This window comes from Vipera berus, assembly GCF_964194415.1.
Source record: "Vipera berus genome assembly, chromosome: 16".
NCBI lineage: Eukaryota > Metazoa > Chordata > Lepidosauria > Squamata > Viperidae > Vipera > Vipera berus.
The window spans coordinates 6052590-6071555 of NC_138219.1; the positions used below are offsets into that span (position 1 = coordinate 6052590).

At 48.7% G+C, this 18966-nt stretch overlaps 1 protein-coding gene across 1 annotated transcript; it reads left to right on the forward strand.

Moving 5' to 3' along the window:
* Window positions 1-428: 428 nt before the first annotated feature.
* RTN3 (reticulon 3) lies at window positions 429-13983 on the forward strand. The gene is made up of 7 exons (XM_081340433.1): window positions 429-2629; window positions 8046-8253; window positions 9047-9185; window positions 10477-10546; window positions 11023-11069; window positions 11945-12003; window positions 13742-13983. The coding sequence occupies exons 1-7, from the start codon at window positions 703-705 to the stop codon at window positions 13785-13787; spliced, it is 2496 nt and encodes an 831-aa protein (XP_081196559.1). The 5' UTR covers window positions 429-702; the 3' UTR covers window positions 13788-13983.
* The last annotated feature ends 4983 nt before the right edge of the window (window positions 13984-18966 follow it).

Here is an 18966-nt window from a genome sequence, read left to right on the forward strand (position 1 = left end):
CCTCGTGCCTGGTTGAGGAATACTGGGAGTAGTCCACAAGTCATCAAAGGGCCCAGTGTGAAGACCCCTGCTTGTGGACTTCAACTCCCAGAATTCCTCAGCCAGTGTGCCTGGCTGAGGAATTCTGGGAGTTGAAGTCCACAAGTCATCAAAGGGCCAAGTTTGAAGACCGACGGGGTAGAATCAAGTGTGATCGTAAATAGCCATAGAAATAAAGACACTGCGAGGTGAGACCCAGGTCATAGCATTCGTACAACGCCTAATCTTCATGCCCCCGACCAACCTTCTACAATCTGTGGAGGCATTTATTTGCGTTTGGGGGGGGGCGGCTTCTGTTCACCTGCCCAGCATGACCTGTTCGTTTGCCTTTCTCTCTCTGGCTGACTTCAGCTTCCGTGAAATCTAATGTTGGTCCCTTTTTTATGTTGACGTGGATGGCAGCTTCCCGACAAAGCTCCCGTCCGCCCGGTGACGGGCTGATGATGCATGCGCACAGAATTTGGTAGGGTAGAATTGTGGCTTTCGTTTTCTTACGAGCATGTTGCCTGCTTGAGATCCTGTATGCGCATCTCTCTCTCTCTCTCCCCTCTCTCTCTCTCTCCCCCCATTTAAGTCGGGGAGTCTTGTCTGGCAAGGTTCAGCTTGCTGGATGCAGTTCCTTTCTCCTCTGTGTCTTCTCTTCCATCAGCTGGAGTTTATTTAATGCATTCTGGGAATCAGAGGGAAGCCAGCAGCAAACCTACCCTCTCCGAAGACGAACAGGAGGCCTTGGAAGGGCCAAAACAAGGAGGCATCCAAGGGACCAATGACGGCTCAAGAATAGAGACCGTTTCGGTGGGATCTCCTCACCTAATGGAATTGCCCTTTTCTGCCGGATCCAAAATGCACAGCCGTGGCCCCGTCACGGAAGCGGCTTCTCCACGAGAGAGCGAGTTCAAAGGAGCTGGTCCGCCAGAGGATCAGACTGATCTGAACGGATGCAAGCCAGACGAAGAACGAGCTTCCGACGGCCGCTGCAAATTCGCGCTGTTGGCCAACTCGGAAGATGAACCCGAGCAGGTTCCCGCTGAGATGCTCAAGGCACATTCCAACGCTTCTTCCGGGGAGGCCGTTGAGCCCCTCGTGGAGAAAGATTCTCCCGAATCTCCCTTTGAGGTCATTGCTGACAAGCTGGAATTTGATAAAGAATTCAGAGATGTCGTGAGCAGCAGCTCCAAGGACATCGGGAGCAACTGGGTGATCCACGGCGAAAGGGAGCAGTTGACCGACATTCCAGAAGATCGCATTTGTGAGTTCCAGGCCAAGCCACGTAGCAGTGGCCGGCTTCCTTCGGGACCAGGGCTCTCTCGCCAGTCCTCGGGCACGACTGCGGCCCTGGAGGAAGTCTCCAAGTGTGTCCGTGAAATGCACAGCTTCACCAACGAGCTGCTCAACTGGGACTTGATTCCCAAGGATCTGGAAGGCAAGACAGATGACGTTATCAGCTCGGGCTTTAAGGCCTCGCCCACCGAAAAGAGCGGCGGCGTTCCAGAACCCACGGTGAGCCCTAGCGGTCGGGAAGCCAGCAAAGTTTCTGCTCCTCATCAACCCGTGACGATCAGCCTCCACCAAAAAGGCAAGCCATCTCTACAAGTAGACAAGAAACAAGCCATGGTTAGCCAAGGCGTAGCTGTGGTGAAAAGTGCCCCTCCGGAAGCCGTCCCAATGAAAGCCGAGCCTTCTTGGCCAAATCCATGCTTGCCTGAAACAGCCGATGCCGACAGCTCTGGAGAATCCGACGACACGGTCATAGAAGATGCTCCAGCCGCCCTTGCCTTCCCGAATAAGGCTGTGGTGGAGAATTGCCAGAGCTTCTCCAAAGTCACCAGCTCCTCTGAAGCAGAAATTGTGTATATAGATGAGGAGGAGGAGGAGGAGGCCTCTGATGAGCTTCTGGAAGACCAAATGGCTTTGGAAAGCCGTTGGAGATTCACCGACGAGTTCAAAGCAACCCAGGCTGAGCCTCATGCGGCTAGGCAGCGACCGTCTGCCACGTCCGGAGAACCTGGCCTCAGTGCACCTTCTAAAGCCAAGCGGGTGTCAGATGCCGGGGAGCTGGAGGTACCAAGGAAGACTGCCAAGGCCGGGGGCCTTTTGAGAAATACCCCTTTGGACAGCGTCCGAGGGGCGGTGTGCCCAGACGGGCTGGGCACGGAGAGCTTTATGGACTTCATGAAGGAGTGCTTAAATTCCAAGGGGGCTGAATCCACCGAAGAGGCTGTGGAGATGTTCTCGGAGGCAGAGCTGAAGGCCGCCCGTTCCCAGCAGCCCCCCCAAGCAAAGCCAGACTTTGAACAGGAGCGCCTCACCATCATGGTGCTCCGAGAGGCCGGGAGGAAGGCTGAGACGGAGAGACCCACGCGATTCTCGCCCCCCAGAGGGAGGCCTTCTGGACAGTACTCTGAGGTCCCGCCTGAGGCCACAGCATCTGCTCCAAAGTCGGCCTTGGAGAAGAGACCCCTGTGCCTCGAGCAGGCCGTCGACGTGACGCTGGTTCCTGCCAGCGTCGGCCTTGGGAAAACCTCTGGGCCTCTTCCTCCCGAGGCGTCTGTGCTACACACCGTTACAAAATTACTGGCCGAATTCTCAGGTAACCTCACGGGGAAGGTCATGGCGTGGCTTGCATGTGGCTTCCCGCGTCACCGTGGATGTTGTATTGTTGATTCCGCTGGGATGACAGTGGCTGCTTGGCTAGGCTTGTATCTTCTTATTCGTAAAATCCGGCAATCGCTTGCTGCTCTTCATATATCGTCAGCACTCCTGCAAAGTTCCAGTCTGTTTGTCTGATTAATTTTACGATTTTTCGGAAAAGACGTTTGTCAGGAAAAAAGGGGGAAAAAAGTCCTTTTGCTTTGTAAAAATATGTTCCCGTTTATCAGTTTAAAACTTCCTTGCATCACGGTCTCGTTAAGCTTTTGGCTTCTAAATTGAAATTCTTTTATTTTATTTTATTTTATTTTAATTCCATTTATATCCCGCCCTTCTCCGAAGACTCAGGGTGGCTTACAAGCTTAGCAGTAGCCTTCATTCTATATATATGCCTGCTTATTAGGGCTTTCACACACACCCCAAGCGGCATTATTACAAAGTCAGCTTAATTGCCCCCAACAATCTGGGTCCTACTAAGGTAGTAGTAAGTATTAAGATAGTATATGCCTCCAGAAATCACTTTTTAAGATTTTTGAGAAGAGGCTAGCTAGACAGTCATTTGTCTGAGATGGTGTAGGTTCTCCTACTTAAGCGGTGGGCTGGACTAGAAGACCTCCAAGGTCCCTTTCCAGCTCTTATTCTATTCTCACTATATATTTTTTTCCCCTCTACTTAATTCCCAAATGAAGGCAACTCGCCAAGTATCTTTTGTTCTTTTGGAATTTCTCTCTTAAGCTGTAAATTAGTTGTATCCCAAAGTGTTTAAGAACTTATTTTATTTATTTATTTATTTTATTAGATTTATATACCGCCCTTTCCCGGAGGTCTCAGGGCGGTTTACAGGGCATTTTAAAATCATAGCAATACAAAATACAAGTTAAAAGACAAAACTTGAGGTTTCTGCAGGTCGTATCCGTAAAGGCCTACGTAACTATTGTGGGGGCACCTTTATATTTCCTTAGCTCTTTGTCAGGCGCAAAAAGACCAGATCCACGTGCAAAAGAATGAAAGACAGAATTAAACCGATTCATTGCTAAAAGCCTGTGTGCGGGAGTCTTCTCCAGTAACAATCAGCATCTGCTTGGAGTTAGATAAGGCTGAATGGAGTACGATGGAATACGATACTTAGTCCGCTTACGGCTATGTAGGGGATTCTAGGCTGATTCCTCTTTTGACTCCTCCTCCAGTTTCTGCCGTTCCTCCTGCAGCTCCCGAGCTATTCAATGCAGAACCGAGTGCCAGAAACTCAATTCTTGAAATCTCCTCAAAGGGACTGACTATCCGGAGTTCAAGAGGGTGATCTCTCCTGATCTCTTCCTGCTCCGGAGAGAATTTCATCAGCCAGATCCTGCCGCCTGGCTGGCAGTTTCGCCACCGTTCTTTCCCCACTCGTGAAATGCTCACAGAGACATAGGCCCTCACCAAGATCAGTCACTAAGTGAGAACTCTCTTAGTGCCGGTAATCCTCAAGTTAAGACCACTTGCTTGGCGACCGTTACAGTGGACCCCAAAAGCCACTTACAACCTGATTTTGAAGTTTATGATGGCTCTACACACACACACACACACACACACACACACACACACACACACACACACAAAGAGTCACTTGTGACTGCAATTTTTGATGCTTTTTGCCAATTTCTGGTGTCTCGGGTTTTTTTCCCCCAGCAAAAAAATGCCCATTAGGTAAAACGGATTCGCTGAATGATTCACTTAGGGCACGGGTCGGCAACCCGCGGCTCCGGAGCCGCATGCGGCTCTTTGAGCCGTCCCCTGCGGCTCCCAGCCGCCCGGTGCGCGCGCACCTCTTCGAACGGGCAGTGGTGCGCGCGCACCTCTCCAAATGGAGAGTGGCACCGCCCGTTTGGAGAGGTGCGCGCGCACCTCTCCGAATGGGCGCAGGTGCGCGCGCACCTCCCCAAACCTTTGGAGAGGTGCGCGCGGACCTCCGCGGAAACGGGCAGCGGCGCCGCTCATTGGGAAAGCTGCCGCGGCCCGTTTGCAGGCTGCCGAAAGCGGCAGCTCTGCAAACGGGCCGTGGCAGCTTTCCCAACAAGCGGCGCCGCTGCCCATTCCGAGAGGTGCGCGCGCACCTCTCCGAACGAGCGGAGGTGCGCGCGCACCTCCCCAAACCTTTGGAGAGGTGCGCGTGGACCTCCGCGCGAACGGGTAGCGGCGCCGCTCGTTGGGAAAGCTGCCGCGGCCCGTTTGCAGGCTGCCGAAAGCGGCAGCTCTGCAAACGGGCCGTGGCAGCTTTCCCAACAAGCGGCACCGCTGCCCATTCGCGCGGAGGTACGCGCGCACCTCCGGTCGTTCGGAGAGGTGCGCGCGCACCTCTCGGAATGGGCAGGGGCGCCGCTCTTTGAGGAAGCTGCCACGGCCCGTCTGCAAAGCTGCCGAAAGCGGCAGCTTTGCAGACGGGCCGTCGCCGTCGGGCAACCGGGAACCGGTTCCATCTCATTTTTAAAAAAATGGCAGCCGCGTGCGTCTACGCATGCGCAAAAAACTTTTTGCGCATGCGCGTGCATGGACACACGCACGCGGCTCCCTCTTTTTTTAATTTGTGATGGAACCGGTTCCCAGTGGCTCTTTTTCTTTTTTAGGTTGCCGACCCCTGACTTAGGGACTACAATGACTTACGACCGCAATTTTGGGCCAACAGTGGCTGTAAGTGGAGGACGGCCCGCGACGTATGGTGGAATAGCACTTCACAACTGCACCTTGTAAACTATTACCGGTGAATTTGCAACTTATTTTTTTTTAATCCAGTGAATAGTTCCGATAATCAAGGAAATTCAAAGAGCTGGTTGTGAAGGTAACCCAGTCTATCAGGATTGGGGGGGGGGGGGATTGAGTCTTTCAATACTTGAGGGGCTCTGACAGAGAATAGAGGGGGTGATGTATTCCTGAAAGGGGGGACAATAAGTAATGGGGGGAAGTTCATTTAAAAAGAGGTCCAATCAAGAGAAATTTTCTTGACAGTGAGAACAATCAGTGGAATGGGTTGCGTCCAGACGTTGTGGGTGGGTGCTCCATCACTGGAGGCTTTTAAGAAGAGACTGGACAGCCGTTTGTCTGAAATGGAATAGGGTCTCCTGCCTTGAGCAGGGGGTTGGACTAGATGACCTCCAAGGTCCCTTCCAACTCTTGTTATTCTGCTATCCCTCCCTTCCTTCCTTCCTGACTCCCTCACTCACTGGGGGGGTTTTAAGAAGAGATTGGACAGCCACCTGTCCGAGATGGTATAAGGACTCCTGCCTTGAGCAGGGGGTTGGACTAGATGACCTCCAAGGTCCCTTCCAACTCTGTTCTTGTGTTATCCTGCTCTTCTTTTTCCCTTCCTTGCTTCCTCCCTCCCTCCCTGCCTTCCCCATCCCTGGAGGTTTTCAAGAAGAGATTGGACAGCTGTTTTTCTGAAATGATGTAAGGCCGTGGTGGTGAACCTATGGCACGCGTCCCACAGGTGGCAAGGCAGAGCCCTCTCTGCGGGCACACGCGCCATCGCCCCAGCCCTAGGCCTTCAGCTGGCTTCTATAAAACCTTTTTGCTTTAGGCCTCCGTGCAAAAAACAGAAAAAGGTTCCAATCAATCAATTTCAACTTCTCGCAGGGGAAAAAAAAAGATCTCGCAAAGTTGGAATTGATTGAACTTTTTCGTCCCACCCAGTCTGCCGTTACCACCGCAGCCACGCTCATCCAATGGGCCACGCCCACCCGGTACCTGACGATACCTAAGTGGGTTTTGGGTTGCAGTTTGGGCCCTCGGCCTCTAAAAGGTTCGCCATCGCTGCTATAAGGACTCCTGTCTTGGGCAAGGTGGGGGGGGGGGTTGGACCAGAAGACCTAAAAGTTTCCTCCCAGCCCTACAACTCTTATGTTCTATTATTATTATTATTATTATTATTATTATTATTATTATTATTATTATTATTATTATTATTATTATTATTATTATTATTATTATTATTAATAATTTTGGCGGTGGGGAGAGCCATCGTGGGATTTTGCATCACTGTCCAAATTGTGCGAGAAAAGAGAGTTGGAGGGGGGGGGGGTTATTATGGCTTTCTGACCCTGGAGCTAAACATAACAACAGAATCTAGCAAAACCAAAATTTTTGTTTCTGTATGTTCCCACCTAGTACCCTGAGGATCTGCCACGCTCTGTGTGTGTGTGTGTGTGTGTGTGTGTGTGTGTGTGTTTTAGGCGGGGCAGGGTGTAAAAGAAAAGAGAGATGTTTGATATCCAGAAAAAAAAATGTGGGCTGAATTTTGGGAGATTGCATCTTTAGCAATTCCAGTTAGAGATAGAGAGGATGCGCGCACACACACACACACACACACACACACCCCTTTGTAGGTCAGGGAGCCCCGAAAGGATGTGCTTTTTATAAACTTATTCTTGGCCAGCTGCCTGTGGCCCATGTTCCCCCTCAAGGGGGAGTGGAATCCCCCCCCCATCCAAACAGAGGAAGCTTTGTGTTGAGTTATAAATGCTGCTTCTGTGCTGCTCAGATGGGTTTGGATGCCTTTTTTTTTTCTGGGGTGGGCGTGGGGGGACATTGGCTGGGGCTAGCCCCACATGCTTTTCTGCGTGCAAAGAGTTTCTCCAGATCGGTGACGTAGACGGGAGCCCCAGCGTTCAGTAGCGCAGGATAGTTTTTGAGTGGGAACAAGGAATGGTCCTTGACTTAACAACCTTTCATTTAGTGACTGCTTGAAGTTACCAAGGCACTGCAAGACGCGACTTAACGGCCGTGTTTCGCACTCGCAGCATCCCTGCTCACGGGATCAAAATTCGCCCGCTCGGCAGAGGGGCGCGCGCGCGCTTACAAACAAGTCCCGGCGTCTAGGCGCAACGTTGGTTAAGCGGGCTTTGCCCCGTTTTGCGACCTTTCTTGCCCCCGTTGCTAAGCGAATCGGAGCGGTCGTTAAGTCAGTCGCACGGTCGTTAAGTGACTCTGGCTTCCCCGTGGACTTTGCTCGTCGGAAGGTCGCCCGAGGGGACACCGCGACCGTCCCAAGTACGAGCCAATCGCCAAGCGTCTGAATCTTGATCACGTGGCCTTTGGGATCCTGCACCAGCCGTTAAGTGCGAAAAACAGCCATCGGCCACTTTTTATTTTTTCCTGCTGCTGCTGCGAATTTGGTCACTAAGCGAACTGTTGTAAGTCGAGGACTACCTGTGATGGTTATTTATTTTGACTTATTTTCCAATCTAGACGTTGCTCATCTCGCTGGGTGTCCCCTGCAGGGCCGATGCGCTCAGTTTTGCGGTGGGTCCTCTGTCTTTTCCTTGCGGCGTTTCTGATCCTCTGCTCATGGCCGGCCTCCCCTCTTCTCCCTTTCTCCACAGTGCGAGATCTGGTCTTCTGGAGGGATGTCAAGAAGTCGGGCGCCGTCTTCAGCACCACCCTGATCTTACTGCTGTCCCTGGCTGCCTTCAGCGTCATCAGCGTCGTCTCGTACCTCATCCTGGCCCTCCTGTCGGTCACCATCTGCTTCCGGGTCTACAAATCCGTCATCCAAGCTGTGCAGAAATCCGAAGAAGGCCATCCCTTCAAGTGAGCGGGCTTGGGTTGGCTTCTGCTCTTCTGCCCTCGGTTGTCCCTCTGTGAAATGGGCACATCCCTACCAAGCCAGACCAGAGTGTATTAAAAGTATATTTATGGGGCACTATAAAGAATAGCCTAGTTTGCTGTAATGCAGTGTTTCTCGACCTCAGCAACTTTTAAGGTGGGTGGACTTCATCTCCCAGAATTCCCCAGCCAGCCCTGGGGAATTCTGGGAGATGAAATCCACAAGTCTTAAAATTACCAATTTGGAGAAGCTACCGTGTTTCAGAGTAGGGCTGTCTTGAATTTGAAGTTTTTGCTATGCCTCAGAAGATATCCACAATCTTCTGAGGCATAGCAAAAACTTCAAATTCAAGATCTCTGCACAGGTAATCCTCTACTTAGGACCATAGTAGAGCCTGCCCATTACGGCCATAAAGCAGGTCTTCTTTGTGCGACCAACTGGATTTTAGGACATTTTGGAGTGTGTGGTTAAATGAATCACCCTGCCCATTGAGCGATTCCTGTCTGCTCCAGGAAGTATAAAAACGGCTTTTCGGCAGAAATGTAAACAGTGGCGCCGTGATCAGAGGATGCTGCAAACAAGCCATAAATGTAGGCCAGTCGCCGAGGACCCCAAATCTGAGCATAGAGGGGGCGGCCATGGGAAGTCCAGATCTGGGTTGTAAGTTGGGGGAGTTGTCCGTCGTAGCTCCGATCGGTCACTGAGGGGATCGGTCGTAAGCCGAAAGCTCCCTGCCTTTCCTTAGCTGTGACACTCTGCCCTTTCCCTCCTCCTCAGGGCCTATCTTGACATGGACGTCACCCTCTCCTCCGAGACTTTCCATCACTACGTCAGCTCCAGCCTGGACCACGTCAATCGCATCCTGAAAGCCATCTTGCGTCTCTTCCTGGTGGAAGACCTGGTGGACTCACTGAAGGTCAGCGCAAGGCCTGACCCAGGCATTTGGGTCCACGGGGTGCTGAAATGCAAAGCTTTGCCCTGGGGGTGGGAAGCAAGACAAGGGACTTCTGTTCCCCACTCTCTAGGGCGGGGGTCCCCAACCCCCCCGGTCCAGGCCGGCGGCATGCCAGCAACCGATCCGCACAAGCAAGCAAAGCCCCATCCGCAAAACGCAGGCAGCACACAAAACCACGCACCCTCCGGTCCGTGGAAAAACCTCTCTCCACGGAACCGGTCCCTGGTGCCCCAAAGATTGGGGACCTCTGGTCTACGGGGGAGAGAGACTGACCGGCTTCCCACCCCACTTCCTAAACAGTTATGGGGCTGGTTGAGTTTGGGCTTCAGGTTGAAATGTGTAATTATTGGGTACATTAAAATTATTTTGCATTAAGCAGCCTCAAAAGGTAAGCCGCGGGTGACCCTGTAGGGCTGGCTCCTCTTTTCTCAGAGGAGAAGGGGGTGCCACCACCCCCATCTGTCAGAGGAGTGATAGCCTAGTGGTTAAAGGTGCTGGTCACCCGGAAGCTTGAGAGTTTGAGACCCGGGCGCCGCGTAACGGACTGAGCTCTCGTTCCTGCCTCGGCTGCCGCTCGCCCATTGGTTCGAAAGCAGGCAAAACGCAAGTAGATAAATAGGTGCAAAGTGGGACGCGGTGGCTCAGTGGGTTAGGACGCTGAGCTTGTCGATCAGAAGGTCGGCAGTTTGGTGGGTCGAATCCCGAGTGCCGCGTAACAGAGTGAGCGCCCGTTACTCGTCCCAGCTTCTGCCAACCTAGCAGTTCGAAAGCACGTAAAAATGCAAGTAGAAAAATAGGGACCATTACGGTGGGAAGGTAACAGCGGTCCGTGCGCCTTTGGCGTCTAGTCATGCCGACCACATGACCACGGAGACGTCCTCGGACAAGCGCTGGCTCTTCGGCTTTGAAACGGAGATGAGCACCAGCCCCTAGTCAGAAACGACTAGCACGCACGTGCGGGGGAACCTCTACCTTTTAAATAGGTGCGACCGGTGGGAAAGTAACAGCCTTTGAGGTACCTTTGGCATGTAGTCATGCCGGCCACATGACCACGGAAGCCTCTTTGGACAAACTCTTGCTCCCCTGGGAGATGAGCACTGTTCCCTTGACTGGACAGGGGAAAAATTTTATCTTTGCCTCCTTCTATCAGAGAGAGATTTCTCTGCCCCGGTTTTGCTTGACGGTGCCTCCGGGTGCCACCTTCCTGCCCTCCCGCTCTTGCTAACTCTGCCCTGCCCTGTTTGGTCTGCAGCTTGCGGTCGTCATGTGGCTGATGACGTACGTCGGGGCCATTTTTAATGGGATCACCCTCCTCATCCTCGGTAAGTTGCAAGCAGAGATACAGATGGAAGCATTGACGGCTCCCCAGGGACCAGGCAGGTGGCCAAGTCCCCTAGCTCCCTCCATTTGGTTGAAGCACAGTTTCCCGGTTCTTTCACCTTCATTTAGGTCAGGGGTCTTCAAACGTGGCCCTTTTATGACTTGTGGACTTCAACTCCCAGAATTCCTCAGCCAGGCACGCTGTCTGAGGAATTCTGGGAGTTGAAGTCCACAAGCAGTAACTGGGCCCTTTTATGACTTGTGGACCAGAATTCCTCAGGCAGGCATGCTGGCTGAGGAATTCTGGGAGTTGAAGTCCACGAGTCATAAAAGGGCCACCACGCTTGAAGACCCCTGATTTAGGTATTAGTTTTATATCCCAACCTTCGCAGACTGATTGGCCCCACAACCTCTCCAGCGTCAAGCTTCACCCCTTTTGATCTATAATGCCCCTCTTTTTTTTCCCTTCCTTTTTTAGGGGAATTGTTGGCTTTCAGCATGCCGGTCGTTTATGAGAAATATAAGGTGGGTAGTTTCAGTCCCAAGAATTCTGGTCAAGCCATTCGGAAATAATAATAGGATGTGTGTCTCCCGGGATGGCTGAAATAATGGGATTTTGGAGAAAGTCGGTAGCTTGACAATGTTAGGGTTAGGTCACCATGAACTCATAGAGCAAAATGGACATCGCCAACCAACTCGGAGTTCTTGGGTATGGTTAGGAGGGCACTTAATTTCCTAGGCTGCCCTATCTATGTTTCCTGGTAAAATACATGGGAAAATCCCATTGGAAGATAATAGGACTTGGGCATTTTCCAGCTTTTTTCCCTAGTATAAAACGGGAAACCAGAAAGTGCCCACAGTTGGGAATCGCTGGTCTAAGAGGAGACGGAATCGGGTTATTCAAAGAAATGAGTGGTATAATGAAATATGGAATATGGCAATAAATGATAAGAACAGAAATTAAATTTTAAAAAGGGATGGTTAAAGTAAATAATTATAACAAAATATGGGAGGATTTTATAAAATCTAGTGTAGGTGGAAGGCAAAGGGAATAAACCTACTCAGGAATACATGCTGTTTTGGAGGGGATAAGGGCACAATTGAAATATATTGCATATTGTTAGTTGTTATACGAGAAGAAATGTAGGTAATAAAAATGGGTCTCCAGGTGGGGTGGTTGCGCTGTAATATTTGTATTTTTTATATTGTTTTTTTTATTTAGACTTACATGTATTACGTTTGTATTATTTGTGTTTGAATTAAGAAAAAAAAGAATCACTGGTCTAAGAGGATGGGGTAACAGACCAGAGTTACGGATGGAGACGTATAAATTTGATAATGTATCTTTGTATCCTTGACTGTCTTTCCGTTGCTTTCATCCTGTCGCTTTTGGTTCTCAGACTCAGATCGACCATTATGTCGGGATCATCCGGGATCAAGTCAAATCTGCCGTCACAAAGTGAGTCGCCATTTTGGGCATTCTCCGAGGAAATGACAAGGCTTGGGCATGGCGTTGGGAGACACTTCCCCCCCCACACACACACTGCCTGCTCCTCAAAATTGGGCGGAAGTGGCTCAGGAACGCTTAGGGGGCCTGTCCGAGGACCACCATCCCCCTTGGCAATGTGAGAAGGCCATTGGCCAAAGTTGAGGTAGTTGGGCTTCACGGAGGGAGGGAGGGAGGAAAGAAGGAAGGAAGGAAGGAAAGAAGGGAAAGAGGAAGGAAGGGAGGGATGGAAGAAAGAAAAGAGGGAGGGAAAAGAAAAATGAGAAGGAAGGAAGGGGAAAGGGATAGATGGGAGGGAAAGAAGGTAGGTAGGTAGGTAGGTAGGTAGATAGATAGATAGATGATAGATAGATAGATAGATAGATAGATAGATAGATAGATAGATAGATAGATAGATAGATAGAAAGATAGATAGAAAGATAGATAGATAGAAAGATAGATAGATAGAAAGATAGATAGATAGATAGATAGATAGATAGATAGATAGATAGATAGATAGATAGATAGATAGATAGATAGATAGATAGATAGATAGATAGATAGATAGAAAGATAGATAGATGATGGATGGATAGATAGATAGACAGACACTGATAGATAGATAGATAGATAGATAGATAGATAGATAGATAGATAGATAGATAGATAGATAGATAGATAGATAGATAGATAGATAGAGATGGATGGGATAGATAGAGATGGATGGGATAGATGATAGATAGATAGATAGATAGATAGATAGATAGATAGATAGATAGATAGATAGATAGATAGATAGATAGATAGATAGATAGATAGATAGATAGATAGAGATGGATGGGATAGATAGAGATGGATGGGATAGATGATAGATAGATAGATAGATAGATAGATAGATAGATAGATAGATAGATAGATAGATAGATAGATAGATAGATGACAGACAGACAGATAGAGATGGATGGGATAGATAGAGAGATAGATAGATAGATAGATAGATAGATAGATAGATAGATAGATAGATAATAGATAGATAGAGATGGATGGGATAGATGATAGATAGATAGATAGATAGATAGATAGATAGATAGATAGATAGATAGATAGATAGATAGATAGATAGATAGATAGATAGATAGATGATAGATAGATAGATAGATAATAGATAGATAATAGATAGATAGAGATGGATGGGATAGATAGAGATGGATGGGATAGATGATAGATAGATAGATAGATAGATAGATAGATAGATAGATAGATAGATAGATAGATAGATGAGATAGAAGAGATAGAAGAGATAGATAGATAGAGATAGAGATAAAGACAAATAGGTAGGTAGGTGGTTGGGTTGGAGGGAAGGAAGGAAAGGAAAGGAAGAAAATAAATAAATTTCACTTTGCTGGACAATCAAAAATTGTAGCCTCCACATTTGACAGATCTTAAATACGGAACCTCTAAAAAATAATTCAGGGATTTTTATGGATACTAAAAATGCTCCAAGGGGTATTAAGCTTCCTCCCCCCCCCCCTTCTGTTTTAACTTTTATCTTTCTCCCTCCCCCCCCCCTTCCCTGGGCTGCTCAGCGGCTCTGAGGAGAAAATTCTGGGTGCCCCTCCTCTCACGTTTTAGCCTCTCCAAAGGCCAGCTAAGGCTGGTTCCCGAGCCTCCCTCCTTAGCGTGCTTCTTCCTTCCTTCCTCTCTTCCCCCAGGATCCAAGCAAAGCTGCCCGGCCCTGTGAAGAAAAAGCCCGAATGACCACCTTCGCCAGCCACGAAGACCCAGCCGGCCGTTCACTGACATCCACACCACCCAACAAAAATATCCCCCTTGTGTCATGGCTATAATCACTGTTACTCGTATCTATGAAGGAACTTGCCAAGTCAGCTTGATGTCTGCGTTCCAAGCTTACCGATTGTGTTTTATTATTATTATATTGTTGTTATTATTATTATTAATTATTATTATTATTATTATTCGTTCCCTTTCCCCTCTTCCCCAAAGCCGAAAACCCTGAGTTCAGAATGCACTGGAATAATCATGAACTGGTTATTGGTAGGGTTTTGTTGTTTTTTTTTTAACTTGAAAAGAAGGGACGGGGGGGGGCTTTGAAAAAAGAGCACTGTCCAAGTGGGGAGGGGGCAGTCGTTGGAGGGAAACACTCCCCCCGCCACCCAGGCCCTCCAAAGCAAGGGCTGCCTTGTCAAGAGGAGGGTCCTCAGGTTTCCCCCAAAGGTGAGAAACCCCCTCGGTTGAAAGGATCCTTCACCAACCCAAGCGTTTTCTCCTTCGCTGCCCTCCCTCCCTCGTAAAACGTGGGGTTTTCAATTTGTGGGGAGGGGGGGCATAGGATCTGCTGCACCAGGTTCGCGGCTTCCCTAACTTTCCCCAGATGAGATGCTCTCGATTATAAGGAAATTTTGGACAGCCTTTCCCCCCCCTTCCTTCACACATCCCCCCTCACCCCCAAAATAGAAATAGAGTGGTGTGTGTGTGTGTAATTCTGCATCCATCCTGACTCTTTGCTCTCCCTCTCTCTTAGCTCATCCTCCGTTTTTCTTCCTTCTCTCCCAGACACCCCCTGCCTGAATATATATATATATATATATATATATATATATATATATATATATATATATATATATATATACACACACACACACATATACACTGCTCAAAAAAATAAAAGGAACACAAGATAAGACATCCTACTATTAAATACAGTACATTGTGTTGTTTAAGTGTTCCATTTATTTATTTTTGAGCAGTATATATTGAGAATATATACATACACACACACACACACATTTGTTTTCGTAGATTTTCACAGGTACAGGTATACCCGAATACGCCAAGACACCCCCCCCCACACACACACACATATACTGCTCAAAAAAAGGGAACACAAGACATCCTACTATTAAATACAATACATTGTGTTGTTTAAGTGTTCCCTTTATTTTTTGAGCAGTATATACACACACAGAGAGACAGATTTATATACATATATATATATATATATATATATATATATATATATATATATATATATATATATATATATATATATATATATATATATATATATATATATATATATATATATATATATATATATATATATATATATATACACACACACACACACACAGCTGCTGTAACAAATGGCTGTCCTTGGGGAAATCCAGGGGCCCCCTTCCCTTTTTCATCCCATGTTAGTCTCAAAAGATGGCAACGGGACCCCTCTTCCTTATGAGCCCCCCCCCCCTCTTCTCATACAGAGGGATTCTCGCTTCGTGCACGGGTGAAATTTTAGATTCAGGAAAGCGGGAAGAGCCGAGTTGGAGAGCAAAGAGGCTAGTCCTCCTGGAGGTGGCTTTTTAGGCAGCGGGGTGGGGGGGAGGGGAGAAAGAGAAGCAAACTTTTAATTTCTGTTGCTGCCTTCCCTTCCGGCGAAAGTGGAAACTGGGCTTAAAGTGGGAGAAATAAAGAGGTTGATCTGGCATGGCTCAGCTGCGTCTCTCGTTGAGGCTGAGCAAGTGAGGGGGGGGTTGGGGGGGGAGGGAGGAAGACCCTGGAAAGAAATGGGCAGCTGAATCGGAAGGATTGCCTTCCCACCAGAGGCTGCCTCAGTTTCCTCCCCGCAACTCACCAGTCTTAACTACAAACTGCTCCTCGAGCTGCTGTTTAAAATTGGGGAGGGGGCCGCAGGCTCGGGAAGGGAAGACCCTCGGCACATCAACCCAAAATCCTAAGCTTGGGGGGGGGGAAGTATCCCATCTGCCAACCCAACAGGCCAGCTGTGCCATAATTTCTCCACCAAGGGGCAAAGAGCCCCACGGGGTGGAGGGCAGGGTTAGTTCTTGGGGAAACCCCCCACCCCCCAAAAAAAATTGCTGAGAGCTCATGCACCTCTAACATGTTTTATGGCATCCTCTGCTCCCAAGGAGAGAGCTAAGCCTGTAGCTTCTCTTCCCCTCTTCAAAAACCACCCACCTTTTCTCTCTCTACCCCCCACCTCCAAAAAAAATACCCTTTTTAAAAGCCTTTTTTTCTGCACTGGAAGCCTTTCACTCCGTGCTTCGACATCTGTTCTCTCACTGCTGTGTTTGACTTATGGTGAACTGGCTGCCTTGCGCCCGGCAGACTTTTTTTTTCCCCTTTCCCCCCCCCCAAAAAAAAAGAATGTACGTAGATAGCAAAAACAAGAATTACCAACAACACCCTTTGCATTCGATGTGCTTTATGGGATCGTGGCGTGCCAGGAAACACGGGTCCTTCTGGGGTTTGAGGCATATGAAGGCAGGGTGGGTGTGTGTGTGTGTGTGTCTCAACTGTCCTTTGATGTGTTTAATAGAGGAGCACTTGGTGATCTAAAAACTTTGGTTCCCCCCCCCCAAAAAAAGCAACGCAACTCCAGGAAAGTGATGCTGTCTTCAAGGCAAGACTTCACTGCCTTGCAATTAAAAAATAAAGGCACTTAACCGTCTTTGGGATGGTGGTCCTTCCACCATCAGCTCAAATCCGTTGTACTTTTGTGGCTGTTGCCTTTATTTTTAATTGTCGGCTAAAGAAGACCCTGTTGGTTTTGTATTTCATATTTCTTAACTGCCTCTGTCCCTCAGAGAGCTTAGTGCAGTGGCATCAACGTAGAGACCCGAGTTCTAGTTCCGCCTTGGGCATGAAGCCAGCCAGGTGACCTTGAGCCGTCCCTGTTCTCCCAGCCCTAGGAAGGCAGCAATGGCAAACCACTTCTGGAGGTGGGGGTGGGTGGGAATCAACCCTGAGCCACAGGGTCCCTACTTAGCTTAGTTTGGGAAGATTGCAAAAAAGGAAAGAAAAAAAAAGAGGTTCTGTCATTGGCGTTGGCCAAGAACTAGCCTGGCCAAACTTGGCATTGCGTTTGTGTAACGCGAGGGTCTCCAAACTTAGCAACTTTTTCAAGACTTGTGGACTTCCAAGCCCCAGAATTCCCTAGCCAGCCATTTTGGGGAATCTTCAAGCCAACACTGGCTGAGGAATTCTGGGACTTGGAAATCCACAAGTCTTGAAAAAGTTGCCAAGTTTGCACACACACACACACGGGTCTTAGATGAGGACTATGAGGCCCTGGTTGCAGGTGCCAGGGCTAAGGCTCCATCCAAGGCTAGAAACAGCAAGGCAGCTGATCATCCACGCCATTTTGGTAGAAATTATCCTGGTGGAAGGGACGCGGTGGCTCAGTGGGTTAGGACGCTGAGCCTGTCGATCAGAAGGTCGGCAGTTTGGCGGGTCGAATCCCGAGTGCCGCGTAGCAGAGTGAGCGCCTGTTACTCGTCCCAGCTTCTGCCAACCTAGCAGTTCGAAAGCACGTAAAAATGCAAGTAGAAAAATAGGGACCGCTCCGGTGGGAAGGTAACAGCGTTCCGTGCGCCTTTGGCGTCCAGTCATGCCGGCCACATGACCACGGAGACGTCCTCGGACAAGCGCTGGCTCTTCGGCTTCGAAACGGAGATGAGCACCGGCCCCTAGAGTCGGAAACGACTAGCACGCATGTGCGGGGGAACCTTTACCTTTTATCCTGGTGGAAGGACGCTGCAGTCACCTCAGCTGGACAAGAGCTGAAGGCACAGCTACAGCCTTCTGGGACCAAAGAAAAACCCAGCGAAGCAGCAAAAATTCCTTTTTTTTTTTTGATCCAACGCATTTGCCTTCCGTAATTGCTGATTGCTCACCCTCCTCCTCAGGGATGGCTGGGATTGGAACTCGCTTCCTTGACTGCTAGCCCGTTCCCCTTGAAAATAGCCCTCTGGGGATTTACCTGCAGTCTTACCAACCTGACCTCACACTGCAAAATCGGATCCGTTCCGATTGCTTTCCAAACCCACAGCAGCAAAAGGGAAAACGTGGGAGCCCCCCAAACTTTTTTTCCCCTTTTTTTTTTAAAGAAAGGAAGCTTTGGAATTGCATTTTAAAATAGCAGAACTTTTAAAAGGATTTTTTTTCTCCATAACCTGTTTTTTTTTTACAAAACGTAGTGCTTATATATAATATATATATATTATAAAAACATTTCGTATCGATGCAAAACACCTTCCCACCCACAAGCGACAGAGAGACAGTTCCCACACAGTCACAAGGCTGCTGTCCTCAAATGTTTCTCGGTAGCAAAACTCAAAAAGAGGGCCAGCCATGAAAAATACAAACCAGACATTTAGGAAAACGGGGTGACGATGAGATGGAAGAAGAGAGAAGTCTGCCAAAAAAAATATGCCGTGTGTCTGGTTCTAGATAGCATTTTCTCCGTCCTCAAAGCAAGCCTTGGGGGCTGTTGAAAACCGGCTTTAGCCCTTCGCACGTTCTTCCAGCAGAAGCCCGCTACATCTAGTGGAGAGTGTTCTCCGTCATACCGTTTTAAAAAATTTAAATAAAATAAAGGGACCGTTCTGGAAAACAGCTGCAAAACCAGTTAGCGTCGCTTTTGCCATCTCGAAGCAATGCAGAACATCAAAGCAAGTCAGCGTTGGGTTTGGGATGGCCTGGACACAACAGCGACTGTTCGTTTTGATCGCGCTGCACCCAAGCTGTACCCCGGAGCTCTCTTTAAAAAAAAGGGGATGGAGATTACGCACAATTTTAGCTGATTGATCCAAGGCCACCCACCTGCCCCCAGGATACAGGATTGCGGGCGAGATTTTCCAGAAGGTATAATTCAGGAAAATTGGGAAGGATCTCTCTTAACGGTGATTCCTGGTTGAGCTTGTTTTATTATGCTCAGCAATCCCGTTCCTAGATCAGACAGTCATTCTAATATGCCAAATCTGCATTATTTTTTTCCCCACCAGTTTGATCTCTGTAAAGAATATTTGTAGCTCAGGTTTGAAATGAAGTGGTGCTCAATCGGCGCTGGCTGAGCTGGGTGGTTTTCTTGCAGACCTTTCATGACCCAACTAGGGAA